The 19,678-nt window shown below is 33.7% G+C and overlaps 1 protein-coding gene across 1 annotated transcript; it reads left to right on the top strand.

Annotated features, from left to right (window-relative positions):
• Positions 1 to 13,152: 13,152 nt before the first annotated feature.
• Positions 13,153 to 19,056, top strand: LOC146921111 (mitochondrial Rho GTPase 1-like). The gene is made up of 14 exons (XM_085714526.1): positions 13,153 to 13,388; positions 13,534 to 13,666; positions 13,745 to 13,894; positions 13,972 to 14,148; positions 14,314 to 14,562; positions 14,692 to 14,760; positions 14,859 to 14,914; positions 15,110 to 15,191; positions 15,581 to 15,792; positions 15,879 to 15,948; positions 16,111 to 16,223; positions 16,919 to 17,069; positions 18,090 to 18,276; positions 18,640 to 19,056. The coding sequence occupies exons 1-14, from the start codon at positions 13,243 to 13,245 to the stop codon at positions 18,711 to 18,713; spliced, it is 1,869 nt and encodes a 622-aa protein (XP_085570652.1). The 5' UTR covers positions 13,153 to 13,242; the 3' UTR covers positions 18,714 to 19,056.
• Positions 19,057 to 19,678: the final 622 nt, after the last annotated feature.

The raw sequence follows: 19,678 nt of genomic DNA, 5'->3' as shown, positions 1-19,678 counted from the left end.
AGAGAGAAAAATCGATTGAAAAGGAAGAAAGTGGTTGATATATATATATATATATATATATATATATATATATATAAGAAATAATAAAAGTGGTGTTTGACAAACCTGAAGAAGGAAAAATGTTAGATGAAAAGAAGGTTTGGGGATTCTGCTTGTGCTCAAAATATGTAAATATGTGATTAACGAAAATTTATTTATTTATAGTTAACATTTGCATTAGAATATGCTGCTAAAAGATAACATAATAACTAATCGAACCTTTTTTTTTTATCAAAAAACAACTATCGAACCTTTTTTTTCCCTCAAACATAAAAACTAATTGAATGATATAGTGCTAAAAGATTAGTAATAACTAATTGAAGCTTCTTTTCCAAAAAACAAATAAACAAATTGGAGTCTTTTAATCATAAAATAAGATCGTATATGTAAACTTTGTTGAAAGTATTATGTGTAGTTTGTTGAGATATTTCCATTACATAAATTATTAGAAATTCAATAAAAATTTAAAAAAAAAATACTGAGTGCATAAGATCAAAAGTTTGTTGAGATATTTATGTTAAATAAAATATTGGTTTTTAAAAATAGAAAAAATAATAAAAATATTGAGAATGAATGTGGAAGTGACACGTGACATAAATAAACCTTACTTTATATATATATATATATATATATATATATATATATATATATATATATATACTATTGATTGATTAATTAATTGATGTGTAGTTTGTTGAGATATTTCTGCTACATAAAATATTAGAAATTCAATAAAAATTAAGAAAAAAAATACTGAGTGCATAAGATCAAATGTTTGTTGAGATATTTATGTTAAATAAAATATTGGTTTTTAAAAATAGAAAAAATAATAAAAATATTGAGAATGAATGTCGAAGTGACATGTGGCATAATATATATATATATACACACACACACTATTGATTGATATCAGGTCGTGAAATATTATTATTAAACTCAAAACGCTACTGATTAATAATATTAAAACGAAAAGGACCTGAAAAAATAGTATATGTGATAATAGTATAGGTGATTAATAATATAAAACGCTACTGTTGAAACGAAAAGAAAAAAAAATAGTATAGGTGTTAGTTCAAGGACTTGAAACAGAAACAATAGTATAGGTGTTAGTTCAAGGACCTGAAACTCGTAGGTGTTTGTAATGGATGTCAGCAACAATAGTTCAAGGACCTGAAAGAAAAAAAGAAAAAAAAAACAATCGGTAAACTCACTCGTAGGTGTTAGTTCCCTCTCATATTATATATAAAAATAAAAATCTAAGCATAAATAAAAGAAACAATAGTATAGGTGTTTTTCAAACCTGAAGAAAGAAAAAACTTAGATCAAAAGAAGGTTTGAGTTTCAGTTTCTGCTCAAAATATGTGTTTACGTGATTAAAAAAATTCTCCTTTATTTATAGTTAAAAAAAAATAAAAAATCGAATCCTTTTTTCCTCAATGAAAAAAACTAATTGAAACTTCTTTTCCTAAAAAAAAGAAAGAAAAAAGTAAAGGAAGATTTAATGGATAGTATTGAAAGTATTATATATAGTTTGTTCAGATATTTTGGCTACACAAAATATTAGGAATTAAATATAAAATTAAATAAAATATTTAATGGATAAGATCAAAAGTTTGCTGAGATTTTTATGTCAAATAAAATGTAAAATAAAATATAGAAAAAAATATAAAAATATTGAGAATAAACGTGGAAGCGACACGTGGCATAAAAAACCTTACTTTATATATATATATATATATATATATATATATATATATATATATATATATATATATATATATACTATTGATGGATTATAAAAGGATCTAAGAAATTTATCCAAAACGACTCAAATTAATTTGAGAATGTTCACTTTATTCTTCTTTGGTAATTTATTGAATCAAGGTTTTTAGAGAAATATGTTTTAAGTGATTATACACACAAGTACACGATTTCCAATTCAACACTAAAATAAGACAAATTTGGTTTTGACAATTTCACAAATTTCTTGTGTGCAATTTGCATCAAGTTTGATTCAATCTTTAAATGTTCAAATTTTGTAGAAGTTATAAGTTTGAAAATCTTGTAACTTAGATTATACAAAGTAGTAGCAGAGAAATTTCACTTAAAGATTCAATCTTCCTTGCTCAAATCACTTAAAAGATTGATTATGAAATTTGACAGAACCAAGAAAAATTTATGTTTTTGTCGAAGAAGAAGAATAAGAGGAAGAGGAGGAGGAGGAGGAGGCAGAGGAGACAAGGTTGTTGTTGTTATGGTATCCAAATTTCCACAAAAAAATACAATTTATTGTTGTTATTCTTGTATCCAAGACCATCCTATTTGCAAGGTTCAAAGGAGATGATAAACGATCTAGAAGAAGAGTCCAAAAAAAATGCCAATACTTTTGACGGCGCCAAACATTTTCAAATGTACCTGAATATCACTTCCTCCTCCTTACTCACCCCCTCTTCAACCACTCACAACTTATCAAGGATCCCATAACATGATTTCACCATTAAACCCTCTTCCTCTTTTGATCACCACCCTAAGCATTGTAACCCTGAAGCGCCCCTACATGTTGTAGAACAATCTCCGCTTCCCACATAAATAGACCATGCTTCCAAAAGAGCTCCCACACACCTACCCACTTTGATGATTCTAAATGTCTCTCACATTTAGCTCTTTTGATTTGATAACCCCCAAAGGTGCGGGAACAACACTCTAGTTAGAGGAGCACAAGCCACACATAGATCCTTCCAAAAACTAGTATCTATTCCACCACCCACCTTTCTCACCACCTATGTACTGAACCAATTTACACCCACACTATCCTCTAAGAACATCAAATCCTTCCACGAAAGAGACAGGTATGTAGGCCAAACCTCACTTCCTAACTCCACGACTCCACCCACACTAGAACCATATATGTCTATAAGAATTCTCTTCCATAGTGGTCGATCTTCATAAAGTAGTCTTCATCACCATTTAGCAAGAAGACTTAAATTTACCAATCTTATATCCCTAACACCCAGGCCTCCCTTATTTCTCGGGTGACACACCTTTCTCCATTTCACCCAACAAATCTTCCACCTTAGGCAGCATTTTCAAATAAGAAAGGTAGAAAATAGGGACAACATTCAACACCGAGTTTAAGATGACAATTCAAACACCCAAACTCACATACATATTATCCCACGAGAGAAGCCTACACCTCAATTTCTCCAATAAAGGTTCCCAAGTGGCCAACTTGCGCGAATTTTCACTCACCAGGAGTCCCAGACATACATTTCAAAAAGTTACAAGCCATAGTCATAAAGTCTGGAGACACATTCACACCAATTAGACAACTTGTGTGAGAGTTGACCATTAACCCCGATACCATCTCAAAGCCCCTTAACACCACATTCAAGGTCTATAGATTATCCATTGTTGCCTGCCCAACACAAAGGGTATCATCCACATATTAAAGATGAGATAGAAGTGTACCTCCCCTCTTTACCTCAAACCCCTTGAACAAACTTGTACTTACAAGATTTCTCATTAAACCACTAAAGCCTTCCGGTGCGCTAAACTTGCCGAACTGAGCATTAATTAAATTAGGGTGAAACAAGTAAGGAACTATAAAATCACAAAATGGGAAAACTTGAAGGGCCAAAACAACTCCAAAAAAAGGCAAAGGGATAAACTCACGTAATTGAGAAAGTTGGAGCATCCAAAATAAAATTAAACCATTTTTTTTTAAAGACGTTGATTTATTATTGTTTATGAGAATAGGTTGTACTCTAACATAAGCACTATATAAGTGCTTGGATTAGGGTGTGTGGTGTTACTGATTAGGGTATGAGTGATGAGTGTTTTTCCTTTCAATCTCTTTAAATGTCTTTGATACCGCTCTGAGAGGGCTTGGATTGTCGATTCTAGTGTCACTCATTTCATGTAATTTGATTCTGAATCCTTTTCAAAGTACATTTCTCCTTCTGGAATTCCTTATACTATTATTTCAGATGGTTTCGTACTCATGTTTATGGATGTTGATGGTTGTGAAGACACCTTCAATCTTTTAAATTGACAAATGTAATTCATGTTTGCGGTCTTCCGAACAATCTTATCTTATTTATTCAATAGCTTACAAATGATAATAATTATGAAGCAATCTTGTTTGATTCTCAATGTGTTGTTCACGATCTTGCAAGACAAATGATTGTTGACATGTATGCAAGGATTTGCAAGAATTTTATGAACACAAATTCGACCGCAAATTAAGGTTTTTCATAATAAAAACAAATAGATTCATTTGAGGACTATGTGGAAAATGCACTTCATGATACACTGTTGACTTTAGGTTCGAGGACTAACGTTAATAATTTTTTGAGGACTTGTTTGGTGTCTCCAATGATGCGGGATCTGGGTTTTAGAAGCTTGCTCTTGCTGCCAATAAACAGAGTTCTAAATATTAATGTTTACATGATGAGTTTCCTTTCTTCTGCTATTTTGCTTACTTTGTCCGTTAATTGGATCAATTATGCTAATAGTTGTTTTTCTATGTTTGCCATTATTGTGCTGATGGTGTTAAGAGTGAGTCTAGATCTATAAAATAGTTTTGGAAATTGATATTATTGTGCAGTGTATTTGGGTTTCGATGGATAACAACAAGGTGGTTGAAACATGACAAGGAAATGAGGTGTGTTGTTCATTTTGTTCTTGCCCTAAATCCCCAAATTGTTTTTTTTATCAAGCCTTGTTTATTAAAGCATTTTTCTTTTTAAGAGAAATGATCAAAAGTGTTTATCAAGCCTTGTTTATTAAAGCATTTTTCTTTGCCCTAGTCATGTAAGCCACGTCATCAAATTATGTCCACTTTTACAAAAGAAATTGTTGACGGACCAAATGAGAAGTGTTCTGAAATTGCAATGGTTAATTGGAAAATATCTCTTAGGATTAAAATCAAAATAACCCCTATATATTTATAGGGACCTTTTTCATATTTAAGTCTAAAATTAAATACCAGTACCCCATAAGAAGACATTCAAGCTATGTATAATTGTGTTAGTTACAAAATAATCCAATTAGTAATATACAACTCAAATCCAATCAATGGTTATGGAAATGGCAACATTTTTAGATCAAACTTCTTTTCACCTAACCTGTTTCTTTTTGCCTGCACCATGGGAGGAAAATACTCATTCAATTTTATACTCATATATACATACACGTCTTATGCAAACAATAAAAATAACCAATGAATGTGAAAATTCTATTGTGGTGGTAACGAACCACTTTCCATACTAATTAAACAATTATAAGGAGCAGGATCAAAGTAGCATACACAAAAACAAGAGTTTAATAGTTTTGATTGGTTGTGTGTGCAAAATTGTTTTGGACCGTCAACCCACCACAATTAAACTCCAAAAATAAAACAAAAAAAAGGACAAACATTCATTAAAAGATGAAATGATTTAGTCTTGTTTCCCATTTTCTCTCAACACGTATGATGATGTTTTTTTTTTTGGCTTTCGCATCGGTTTCCAACCCACTAAAGGTGGGCGACTAATCCGGCTCGTGCATAAAGGCATGCGCACTGGTCAAACGTTGATCCCCCTATGAATCGAACCCGGTATTCCCCGGATACGTCCTTGGAAGGAGCTCCTTGCCACTGGAGCCCAAGAAACTTGGTTATGATGTTTTCTTTTTACCTCCCAATATAAATACATTACAACTTTTGAACCTTTTTCATTCATTTCTATTATACACTCACTCACTCTCTCCTTTAGACAACACAACAGAGATAATTAATTACAACATAGTAACATCAAGAAGCACGATACAAAAGATTCATATCATCAAACTTATTTATTTTCATCTTTATGCATGTTGTATAGTCAAGGCTAAACCAAACAACAACAACATTAACTTAACATCAGTTTAGTTATATTTTGTTCAAGATTGATAATCAACTCCAGTTAGAAACATGGCACAGTAAAAGACTCATACTACAAGTACAACGGAGAATTAAAATTACGCGTATAATGTACCTTTAGGTTATAAACAACAAAAGGGTAAATGTTTATATTGCAATTTTTTATTATTTCTGGAGTAAAAAAAACAAATAATTGAAACACATTTCTTTTGCAAATTTTCTTTCTTAAAGGGACCCAAATCTGCACCTCAACTCCACATAGAAAATCAATTAAAAACAGGATGTGCAAATTCCAGTAGATCTACTGCTTGGAACAACAGCTCTAGATGTGCCTTCCCTATGTTGCTCTACTTCCTGGATTTGGCAGATCCAATGGACAACGAAATTCAAAGGGTCAGTTTGTATAATTGGTAGAATCCAATGGACAAAACAAGACAGAAGAATTCTACTAAAGTTTGTGCCTTGGATAAGGATTTTATTTGTTTAGCTATAGTTAAAATCAACTCTAACATGTTATGCTAAATGTATTGCAGTGGAGTAAATAATAAACATAATACACTTCTTAACTGTATTAGTTATTGAACTTCCATTAATACCCCTCATTTAATGTGAGTTTTATTTTACCTAGAAGTCATCTTCCCTATGCAAGATAATTTACTAGATAAATGGTAAGGTATTTTTGAAATTAACTCATGGAATGTGTTCCTTGGCATTTGTGATTGTCTCTTTTGTTTCTTATAAATAGAACCGGAGTAATATTTATTTGTGCTGACAATAGTAACATTAGCAACAGTAATTCTGTTATATATTTTGATGTCAATCCTCGTCTTTTCTTGCGATATTTATGCTGAATAGATTATGCCTCTCCCTCTAGAATTTCTGCTTTTAATGTAGTGCTTAGCATTTAGGTTCCTAAGTAGTGCTAAGCATTTAGGAAAAATAAGAACTCATATTGAGCACCCAAAAAATATACAGACATTTGCTCGTTACAACCTTCTTGCTTAAGCCACCATGGGAAAAAAAGAGCATCACCGCTCTCAACACTGATCTTGTCACAAACAACTATACCCTTCCACTTCCACCTGCAAAACCTGCTCCAACTCTTACATAAACAACAACCACCCAATCTGCAACCATTGGGATAGAAGTAGAGAAGACAGTATTCTCACATAAGTCATTGTCGCAACCATCATAACACCTACATGGGCGAGCCAACACTCCCATCATTTGTGTCTTACCAAGATCTAATGAAAACTGTGCTTGATTTGTTATTTACCATGAAGGTCGAGTTCCTCCAACAAATGAATCCAAGTGAAAGGCACATCGCACACATACGTGGCTAAGGGAGGATTGTGCGATGGCGCATCAAGAATAGGATGACAAGAAAATGCTATGCAAGAACAGACTTGAAGGACAAACCATGACTTCGACAATTAGAATGGTGACGACGTTGTTCAACGGATGATTTGTGACAGATGATGAAGTTTTTCAGGAGATTTGAAAGGAAATCCTAAATGAGTAAGTAAATGGAGAAGGAAGCTTACTTTAGACATTTGTGAGCATGAGAATAAGATAATGTCTTTCAATTTAGTTTCATATATCTTCGATAGCATTCCCTAGAAATGCTTATGTCATAAACGTTATATAGCTGTGTTTGCCGAAATACGTCTATAGCCCTTTTTTTTTGAAAATACAAAATTTATTGATAGGATCTACCCCAAGCACAAGGAGTGCAAAGAATAGATCAAAATGAAAAACACCGGTACATAATTCACATACAATGAACTGTGCTAAAACATGTAGCAAAGAATCAGGCTCCCCCTTACTGAGACAATATTATTCCAATCACCTACATTACTTGTACAATTCTCCGAAACTAAAAAGACAGAAGCTAGAAAAACTAACGCCAGAACCCAGGAAAACTAAACTCCCAATTTAGCAATCTGACCGCGACTAATTGAGTTAAATGACTCGCTTGCTGCCATAAGAATAAATCTATTTTTAACATGCCGCATAACACTCACAGAGACAGCAACATGTGCAGCAGCTCCTGCTCAAAATAACGTGATTCGCACTGAGCAAAATGAAATTCAAAACCGGGTTACACCAGAAACGATCACCCTAATGCGCTGTAGAAAATTGCTCAAGAGTTGACAACATTGAGGGAAAATCAACCTATGCTCCAATTGTCTATAAGCGCTTTGTTTGTAATCTCTTTTATAGTACGTTCTCTATAAAGCGCAATAAAAAACCGTTATTAAAACCTTTTTTCGGCATAGTGGATGAATGTCAAGATATTGCAAGGTTTTTCTAACACAATGTCATAGCTTTCAAAATGTGGCAAGGAGTGAAGAATTTGGTGTTACTCTTTAATTTGTTGCAAAACATGGATAAGGATTTAAGCCACCATCATACCATGACATTACGGTCAAGTATTTAAAGCAAGAAGTTCAAGCCACAAATGAGGCAGGTTTTTTGTTTTTTAAAAAAAAAGCCACAAATGAGGCATTGGCACCCAAGGCTACATGGAAGAAAACAGGTTGCAAAATAATGATGGATGCATGGACCGACAAGAGGAGGAGGAAAATACTTAATTTCTTGGTCAATATTCCAAGGGGAACTGTATTTCTAAAGTCTATTGAATCATCTTCTATCAAAAACAGAAGACAAGAACTTCAAGGTGATGAATGAAGTAGTAGAAGAGTTTGGTGATCAGACAACGTGACAAACTACAAAGCTGACGGTGAGATGTTGATGGAAAAAAGGAAGGGGTTGTATTGGACGCCTTTGCTGCACATTGTGTTGACTTAATGCTAGAACTGGAAGATACTCATTCAAGAGAACATTTGAAAAGGTAGAAAGAAGCATTACAACCTATATTTGTTCTTGGAATTTTCTCAATTCTATTCTCCAACAATTCACAAAAGGAAAATATTTGGTGAGACCGAGCTTAACTTGATTTGAAACATCGCACTTAACTTTAAGGTGTCTTCATGAGAAGAAGGGGCCATTGATTAGAATGTTCAAAAGTAACCAATGGAAGACCAGTAAGTTTGTAACGTCAAGAAATGGAAAGTAGGTCAAGGATGTGGTTTTGGACGACAAGCAGTATTGGAAGGGTATTGTAATTTGTTTTAAGGGTGCAAGTCCGCTAATCAAAGTGGGTCGAATGGTCGATTCAGATGGCAAACCAGTCACGGCGTTAATTTGAGGCCACGAGTGGAGCTAAGGACAATATAAAAGAGTTCAATAGTGTCATAAAGAGATACATAACGATCCTTGTTTGTAGCATCAATCAAATTTTAACTTTAGTTTTCAAATTACACACTAATTCAATCTATTCTTGAATGCAATTATTTGCCTATATGGAACATCATTGATGGAAGGTGGGATAACCAGCTCCATAGGCCTTTCTCATGATGCATGGTATTTCCTTAACCCTGAATTGCATTATGCCTCCTAATTTTAAAGTTGGTATGTTTTTATGAAAATTTATGTATCCAATGCATTGAAAATTAAAGTATTTGACTTTTTTAATTAATAATTTCTTAATTTAGGATAGTGAGTGATCTAGAAGAGTGTAATGAGTGATCTAGTAGAGGCATGTTAGCATTTCCCTGAGGTTAAAAAGGGTCTAATGAGTTGTATTATGTATAGAAAGAATAGTGAGTGGTCTAGAATAACAAACTACTATTGATCTTTAACTTAAACATTTCGAGTTGCAACAAAACCAGTACATTACATGATAGAATCGGAAGCTGACCTGTCTAAAGTTCCTGTTGGTTTGTTGAATATAGGTTTCTCTCATGCCTTTAAAACCCTGTAGTTGAAAACAGTATCACTTAGCACACAATATGTATTGAATTTCAAATTACTAACTAGGGAAGCCGGATATGAGACAAAAAACATCTTAAACTCCGTCGTGGCATGTGATGGTTGATATAGAGAATAGAGTAGGAGATAGAAAATGACCTTGAGATGTGGAGTTCTTGAGTAATTGGAGAAAGTAAGACACCTCTTTAAAGGTTTTGGTTGCTGAACCTGAATGTTCATTATTATCTTAATTAATTAATTAACTAACATTGATACATGCATGCATATTGTTACATTACATTACAGACCTGAGTAGCAATGGTATTTAGAAATGCTTTGCCAAAATCCTAATTAACCACAAAAATGAATTAAAAAAGAAAATTGTGAAACCCTAATAATAACAATAAGGATGAATGGGTGAAAAAGTGAAGTGGCTTTAATTAGAATACCTGGATCATAAAAATCAGATCGAGAAAGTAGCCGTTTACTATCCATTCGAGTCCAATACCGACTAAAAAAGAAAGGAATGAATGAGATAAAATCGATGAAGAAACTAAATGATGATGTGTGTAAAATATAGAAGAAAAGTACGTACATGTTGTAAATATGATGATGCAACGAACCACTGGGTGGTTAGATATGTCTATTTCGTCAGCATCAGCCTCGGTGAGATGGTTGACGATATGAGCAAATATGCTCTAAACAAAGAACTTATTTGGTACCAAGACGAAGCTCCGATGACAAAGCTCTGATTTGAAGATGGTTAATAGAAAGTCAAACCAATATTGATCAACTATGCATTAAGTTTTGAAGACAATCTCTTATCTGAAGATGAAGATCTGAAGCATTAAGTCAACGGTTAACGCTCTGAAGAATATTTGACCAGTTTTGTCCCCTTCTTATGTTGTCTTCTTTTGAAGAAATTTCATTGTCTGCGTTTTCCAATACGTTCTTGCCCATGCTAAATTAAATAAAGAAACGTTGCAGAAACATGCAAAGCTCTTGTAAGACAAAGAGAATGCATCATATAATTCTAAATGAAGCAAATAAATTATGAAATGTTCAACATAATTATCCCTTACAACCAAAAATTTCAAATCTAAAGAAAGCTCTTGATGCGCTGGAAATTCCTTCAAGAAATTTTTTTATTCATTTCTCCTATAAAAGTTGAGTGACTGAATCATAGAGAACTACACACTTTCAATTGTGTTAAATTCCTGATCAAATCACCAGCACAAATAGAAACTTTTATTTTAGAATTTCTTAAGTGTTTGGAAAGAGTCTATGCTTAATTTAGTTTACTACTCTTTGAGTTTGAAGTGTAAACAAACATCAATTCTATCGAAAACTCTGATCTTGTTGGGTTGTAGGAAGTCCTGAAGGAGAGGCAGGAAATCATAGACTAGTGTGTCTAAGTACTCTTTAATCAAGGCTGATTAAAGGTGAAAAATCTCTCAAGTGTGAGAAGATTGGACATAATCCCGGATTGTGGGGTGAACTAGGATAAATATTTGTGTTGATTTTCTCTCTCACCGTTGTTATCTTTTCTCAAACGTTGTTCTATCCTTAACCTAGAAAAGATTTTTCAGAAAAAGTCAACGCAATTCAACCCCCTGCCCTTTGACTTTGTCTAATGAAGAGTAAAAAAGGGGTTGGCGATCTTAATTTGTTGATCTGAAGAAGATTGTTGCAAAAGATTTCTTGTGATACTTTAGTTTGAAAGAAATCCGAGAGGAGGATTTGTATTCTTCATGTTGAATAGACTTGCTGAGGATGAGATGCGAGGCTATCTCTCAGTTGAGCATAGGATCTCGGACAAAAAAGGACCTGGATGAACGTAGTTTGTTGTGGTAATATTTGTGATACCTTAATTTGTTTTCACTGACATTTGTTTTCCTAAATGATATCGGTGGTCGTATGAGTTTTCTGCCTTGATGTGTAACTAATCCCATTTACGAAATTCAGAGTATTGGGCTAGTCCACAACAGTGCATACCCACAAATTTGGCATTTTGTAGTTTAAAAAGATGATTGTGTATGATGCAAACAATACGAAGGTGTGTCAAACAAAACAGACAATTTGTATCTGGTATGCATCAGATGAGGATGGATTAGAGAATTAAATCATGTGTTGAACATCCATTCGAGTTATTTGTGTTTGACGGAAAGTGTTGAGAATAAATTGTATCCATAAAAAGAATTTGGTTGACATGATGTATGCGGAGGTAGATAGCCTTTTATTTCTTTGATAGTCTCGCGGGGAGACGGTGTACTGGAGAATTGTTTTGATATCCTTATGTTTTGAGTGATTTAACGGTGGAGGAACCTTCATTGGTTCACCGTCCTGAGGCATGAACATCCCATCTCGAACTAGGCGTTCTGCTCGACTTTCTTATAGATGGAGGAGTTGTTGGATGCTTCCTACCCTGAAGCGTAAGTTATATCTATCGAAGAGATAATGCCTTGCCTGATTTTTCTTTGAGGAGAGTGAACTAGCATGAAGGTATCCATGGTATTTGTGCTCCATTGTCTTGAGTTTTTATGAATTAGTACCTGGCTACATAAACAAGTTGTGGCAACTTATAGTATTGTTAGATATTGGGTGTGTTTGTTTCAGCTTTAAAAAAAAATAGATTTTATGTCAAAAGAATCTAGAGATTTTTTTTTTAGAGATTTAAAAAAAAATCTGAAGTTATTTGTGTTTGTTTACTATCCATAAAAATCTATTTTTTGAAAAAAATGAGTTCTAACATGCACATGTGTTATCTCCTTGTTGTTGAAAAAAATAGATTTTGAGAGAAGCTAATCCTAATAGCTTTTCATTTTAGGGTCAAAATAGATTTTTTTTTTTATAAAATGATTTTTCTAAAAATCCTAAACAAACACTTAAAAGTGAAAAATATGATTTTTTTTAAGGGAAAAAATAGATTTTTTTTGGAAAAAATCTGAAACAAACAGGCCCATTGTATTTTTTTTTTTGTGTTCAGGGTTCGAACCTCGAACCTTGCATATATTATGCATTGTTTGAGTTAAGCTCACGAGGACATTAAATATTGTATTTGTATTGGGTAGGAACCTGACAACTTGTCGTAGTTTAGTTGATCTAATATATGGTGATATTATCGAGGTGTCTAATAATATAGTATATGAAATTTTTATAATGTTTTAAATATGTCTTCAATAAATATACATGAATTTAACAACAAAGATTAAAACACAAATTTTACAAGGACGAAAACGTGTAACTTTCTTAAGGATGAAAAAATTTATTTAATCCTTTTAAAAAATATTTAATTTAATCCATAAATAATAAATAAATGATCACAAAAATAAAAAATTAAAAAAAAATCTGCCAAATTTAGTTTTTGAATTTGCGTGAAAAAATATCACAAAGAAAAAAGGGCGAGTTGTATTGGTTTCTTCACGTAATTTTACCCCCCATTCATTCATTCTTTCGCGTTTTGATTTTAGGTTTCTTCTTCTTCTTACTCCATGCTGGGAGTGAGACGCGGTGGTGACGTAGTTCGTGTTGTTGTTGCCGGAGACACTGGAACCGGTAAAACCTGCCTCGTTCAAGCCGCGCCTTTATTTCCCCATTGCGATAATGTCCCGATCACTATCATCGACACTTCTTCGCGGTAAGGTTCCTTTTTTATCAAGATTCATTCTCATAGTTTTCAAATTCCAATGATTAGAAATCTAATGCTCTGAATTCATGCTTGTATTTTTATCTACCCTATTGCGCTTCTGAAATCAAATGTTTGTGCTGCTTGTTTGTTCCAGTGTCAAGGACACTGATCTAGTTGCTGACGAACTACAGCGGGCTGACTCGGTTATCCTCACTTATGCATGTGATCGCCCCGACACACTTCAAAATCTAAGCACATTTTGGCTTCCTCATCTTCGCCAATTAGAGGTTCTCATCTCTCTTTTTATTGTTTTTCCATTTTTAGAGGATGTTTGCTCGAAATAGATATTTGAACGTCATGAACAGGTCAAAGCTCCAGTTATAGTGGTTGGTTGTAAGCTTGATCTTCTAGATGAAAATCAGCAAGTGAACCTAGAGCAGGTGATGTCACCACTAATGCAGCAGTTTTGTGAGATTGAAGCATGCATGGAGTGTTCATCATATAACACCGTCGAGGTATCTTTTATTCCTTATATTGCAAATCAAATTCTTTTTTTTATGTATACTATTGTAATTAAGTTTCCTTGTTGAAGGCCCTTGAAGTTTTCTTCTTTGCACAAAAGGCGGCTCTCTATCCCATGTCTCCTTTGTTTGATCGTAAGTCACAGACTCCAACGCCTCGTTTTGTGCGGGCTTTGAAGCGGATTTTTTTCCTTTGTGACCGTGATAGAGATGGTTCCCTTAGCGATGTTGAACTGAATGATTTTCAGGTTTTAATTTTTCTTTTCATATTATATGTCAAAATTGTGTGTTTTTTACTATCCGGGTGTGATAGTCTGTCACCTTGTAGCTTGAATATAAGCTTGTTCACATCATCTCATCGTGGGTTAACTTAAGTATAAGATTTGTGAAAAATCTAACTAAACTATCCACAGGTTAAATGTTTCGATGCTCCTTTGGAACCATGTGAAATTTCGGATGTAAAGAAGGTTGTACAAACAAATTTGTCTGAAGGTGTGAATGAACGAGGACTTACTTTGAAAGGATTTTTATTTCTTCATACCTTTTTCATAGAAAAAGGGCCTTTTGAGGCAACATGGACGGTACTCAGGAAGTTTGGATATAATTATGATATCAAGCTTGCTGATGATTTATTTCCACCTTTGAAACGTGCACCTGATCAGGTGTTTCTTTTGAGATAAATTGTGGCATCATGTATTATATTCTTTATTCTTTATATGTTATACATGTTTGTATTCAATTTGTCGACAACAGGGAACTTATGCTACTCTCATTGGATTTAATGTCTGCAGAGTGCTGAATTGACAGATGAAGCATTTGATTTCTTGGAAACAATATTTCATGAATTTGATGGTGATTTTGTATGTCATGCTTCTCCCCAATCATTTTTGGGCATTATCTCAACTGGACTGTATCGTTGTACGATTTGCAAATTAATTATATCTTTTCCTTTCTCCAGGATAAGGTGCTGCAACCCCGTGAACTTGAAGAACTGTTTTCTACTGCTCCGGAAAGGTAGATTGCTAATGACCTTTCCTATGTTGAGCAATTTTTCAAAGGATCTGGCATATGTACTTGTGACTTTGCTTCTTCATTGTTTTTTACGAAGTCCAGCTATGACATTTTTTTATATGTATGCCTTTCCCAAGTCTGAATGCCAATTAGGACTCTTGGCAATGTTATTTGATATTTTGTGACTTTTAATTGCAGTCCCTGGATTGAATATCCATACAAGGATGCTGTAGAAAGGAATGCATTTGGAGGACTATCACTTGATGCATTTTTGTCAGAGGTGCACAAGTCTTTTATCTTTGTCTCTAGTCCCTCTTCCTTGTGATTTGTTGAGCAATGTTTTTAGAAAAGTGGTGGGCTTCTATGGATAGTTTATGACTGCATGTCTGGTTTGTGTATCTTTCCAGTGCATATATCATTTCATTTGCATCATCATTGATTTTTATAATATATATTAAATAGAACTGGGACTAATGTAATATAGGTATTATTGAATTTTATTGAAACAGAGACATACACACAACTCAAGAAGTTGGAAACGGACTTAACACATACATAATAACAGATTGACACATATGTATATTAAATGATTGACACATATACATAAGTGCTTTCTAACGAACACTTGGAAGTCTTTGACTTCTAACAATATTAATGTTTTCTGGACAGTGGGCACTCATGACACTTCTAAACCCAACCTTCAGTGTGGAAAGCCTTATAAACATTGGTTACCCTGGTGATCCATCATCTGCTATCCGTGTGACTAGGAGGCGGCACATGGATTACAAAAAACAACATTCAGAAATAAATGTGTTGCAGGGCTTCGTTTTTGGGCCTCGGATGGCCGGAAAATCTGCGTTGTTGAATTCATTCATTGGAAGGTATTTTAGTTGTTACCGTGAAGATTCCTGGTAACAAAACTTTAATTATTGAGCATCATCTTACTCTCATTGAATTCATATTGCAGACCATATTCTGAAGCTTACAATCCAACCAACGAGGATCGTTTTACTGTAAATATAGTTGATATTTCTAGGGTAAATGATACTTGATTGATTTTGGACAATAGCTTCTAACTGTGATGGAATGATATTTCATTTCTTTTGCCTTTTCCTGCACAAAGTCTTCATTTGATGTATTCATTTTGTATATCTTGGCAAATATATCTTCCAATTCACGGTTAATCATTTTGTTTGTAGGAAAACAAAAAATATCTTGTGCTGAGAGAGATTTCTGAAGGCGGAGTTACAAAGCTGCTAGCCAATAAGAAGTCTTTGGCCTCATGTGACGTTGCAATTTTTGTTTATGACAGGTGACAACTGATATTAAAGTTTCATTATACTAGCATATGATGAAGTTATGGATTACCTTTTTTTCTGTATTATAAGGATAAGTTTATGATAGACCCATGGCACTAGAGGCTGGTTTGCATGAAGTTTACAACATGCGTGGAAAGTTTATGAGAGGAGGAATGAAAAAGGAGGAGTTGGGAGTAGCCATTGGACACGTGGCACGGTAAGAGTGTAACTTGATGAGGGAACTTCGGGGATAATAGTGCGTATGAGATTGCCGTAGAATAATGTGAGAGAGGGATTCTATGGAGAAGTGCTAAATGAAAAATGTTAGTAACATTTGGTTTAAGATATGTTGCCAGATGTGTTTATTGAGAATAGTTAGTAACATTTTCCAATGAGTTTCCCGTCCAATGTTACCGAAGGTCAATAGTTGCGTTATTTTTCTGTTTTAGTTATAAGAATTAGGGGAGAGAATGAGTTGGTCATTCATTTAGTTATTTTTCTTGTTGTGGTAGAGGCAGTGTATGCACTCTGAAGGAGCATAGCCCTTGCAGAGAATCCATCAATTTCCTGAGTTTTTGTTCAAATACATTCAATAATATACTCTACACCTTTCTCCAATATCTATTCTACTTTGTTATTGCTATTTCTCTGTTTCCAAGAAAAATGTTAGTTGTATAGAAGTGCTCAACTGACTAAATATTCATCTCAGGTCTGACGAGTCTTCATGGAAAGCATCGTATGAGCTCTTGTTAAAAATCGTTAGACACGGAGAAGATACTGGCTTTCAGGTGCCCTGTCTTATGGTTGCAGCTAAAGATGATCAAGATTCAGTTACAATGGCTATAAAAGAAGAAACTAAAGTATTTTTCATTCACTTATTCATTTGCATGTTCATATTCATAATTCTACATGCATATTACTATAAATAATTGTTGGATGGATTAGATAAATAGATATCTAATGTGGTGAATGGCACGTCTTGGAATTATGATTTTGTTAGGAACCTCTCCTCCAAGGAAATAACACTTTTATTGATAAATAAAAAAGAATAGGAGAGAAATCTCTCCTCCAAGAATTTCCCCTTCAAAATAGACTTGCTACTCTATTAGAAAATGATTACAATATTCAATAAAGATCAACTCTACATATATTGTATTCTCCTACTTATACAATAGCCCTATAACAAACTCAACAGCCTAACTAACTTCTAACTACTTATCAACTCTAATTAATCAGATTTCATCCAAACTTTATGATTAGCAATAATTATACAACATGTAGTAGTTTGTGTATATGTATGATTTGATCTTCAGATTGACATTTAATTAAGCAGATTGAAAGATAGTTTAATTCTCTTGTATACTATATTGTGACATTTTTTTGGGCATTTACATTTACTTTGTCATATTTGAATGGCAATTTCAAGCTATTAGCTAAGATTTTCGAAATATTGCTATATCTCATTTACATAAATATTGCTATACCTTTTTCAAGCAGAAGTTTTGATTTGGTTCTACAGATGATCTTTGATATGTTACCTGTGACTGTTTTGGTAAGCTTTATCAACTACAGTTGCATATTGTAGCTCGAAACCTGTTGTTGTTGGTGTCCAGTTTATGAATCCAATCACATTTGATCTGGTTATATTTGAAAATTTATAACAGTCAACCTTTTTTACTGACTTGCAAGAGACGCCTGAGTTATCTTTTCCATTTATGGTTATGTATATCTGAGTGTTAGAACAGATTGAGGAAAAAATATTGTATTCTGATTTCTTCCTCGCTATATATAATCTTGGAATATGATTTTCTTGATGCTGAGAAATTTTCAAGCAAATGCTTTATCGTGGATCAATGTTGACATGCCAGTGTGCTTTGTAGGTTAGCCAAGACATGGGGGTTGAGGCTCCTATTCCAATCAGTGTGAAGTTAGGGGATTTCAACAATGTATTCCACCAAATTGTAAGTGCTGCTGAGCATCCTCATTTAAGTATTCCGGAAACTGAAGCTGGAAAAACCCACAAGCAGTTCCATAGGGTCATAGATCGATCTCTTAAGTTTGTTTCAAGTAAGTTTTCAGGTTTACTTGTTAGTTGTTCATTAAATTCCTTTTGACTTGTATAATAGAGTTTTTCAATCTTGTATGGTCTAAGTAAATAAAATGAGCCTTTTAACCAGTTTAAATTTTGGGTGATGTGAGGTTCATGAGTTTCTCTCTTTTGGTTTCATAGTTCATTTTGTTTTTTCCAATGTCTTATAATCTTGAGGTGTTATGCAACTGAATCGATTCCTATTGTGTTTACATTTAGATTGTTTTGTTTCTCCTGGTCCATATTGGTGTTTCCGAAGAGTATTAATTTAAATCACAAGAAAATATAAGTGTAGATATTGTTTCTTTGTTTAATGATTTCATCATCACATCATATTACAGCTCTAGTGGCTGTGGCGTTTGTGGTGGTTGTTGCAAAGAAGAATGTTGCTGCACGGAAGAATGCGTCTGGTTAAAAGACAGGTTTTGTGAATGGGTCATAATCCCGACGTTGATCTGGATGCATCCTGCACTTGGCTAAGCAACATTGTCTTAACATTAAAGGCATATTTTACGCCACATATTGTAGAGTTTGAAATCTTTTTAAGGATTATATTACAACCTTCAATTTTATTTTTGTTAGGGTTGAATTAGATTAGCTATAATTAGCATATCAATGTAGTGGTTGTTCTTCCCATTGTGACTAAAAAACTTATTCATACTAAGATGAAACCACTCACAAGCGGTCCCCGATCAAATGTGAGCTTGGGGTCAGTGAAAGTTGAGTCAAGTACATGTGCTCTTACTTGTTATATTTCACTTGTTTTGGAACACTAGTAAGAGTGGAAGTTGGAAGATTAAACATAAAGATCCACATTAGATAGAATTAATGTCGTATGAATTGAAAAAATGTGGAAGTTTCATATAGGAGAGAACACACACATTAGTAGTATTTATATAAGAGGGAGATCACTTTCAAGGGTGTGTGCTTGGGGTACCCATATTTGTGAATAGAGTAAGCACTTGAGAAAATATATATCCGACTTAAATGCAACTTTTCCTACTATATTCTCGACTTTTTTTTTTTGACAAAAATAAAAGATATTCATTCATTCAAATTGATAGAATACATCGATACAATACAAATCCAAATTCGCTAGAAACAAAAAAGATGAATCTATGAACAAACTCACAACATCCATGTTAACATCATAAAACGGCAAGTACATATGCCTACAAATAAGACTAATATCAATTCGGAGGGGTGATTTTTGGGTCAAAGTTGACCTTAAATCACCCCTCTAAAAGAAGAATAAAGGGGTGACGGCTAGGGTTTGAGAAGGAGAGAGGAAGAAAGGAAGTCACGCAGCACGACTCCGACTATTTATTACTCTCACTTATTTCAATTCTTTAATTTATCTTTCCTATACCAATAATGAAG

The sequence above is a fragment of the Medicago sativa genome, chromosome 5, assembly GCF_051527215.1.
Source record: "Medicago sativa cultivar Bolivia chromosome 5, Bolivia_mono, whole genome shotgun sequence".
In the NCBI taxonomy this organism is placed as follows: Eukaryota; Viridiplantae; Streptophyta; class Magnoliopsida; order Fabales; family Fabaceae; genus Medicago; species Medicago sativa.
This window is presented reverse-complemented; position numbering and strand designations above follow the sequence as displayed.

Bases quoted from the DNA above. Each gene is read 5' to 3' on its own strand.
- LOC146921111 (XM_085714526.1), top strand. From the start codon at position 13,243: ATGCTGGGAGTGAGACGCGGTGGTGACGTAGTTCGTGTTGTTGTTGCC. The intron at 14,563-14,691 runs GTGTTTCTTTTG...TAATGTCTGCAG, and splicing joins TGAAACGTGCACCTGATCAG to AGTGCTGAATTGACAGATGA. The intron at 16,224-16,918 runs GTGACAACTGAT...TATTCATCTCAG, and splicing joins GCAATTTTTGTTTATGACAG to GTCTGACGAGTCTTCATGGA.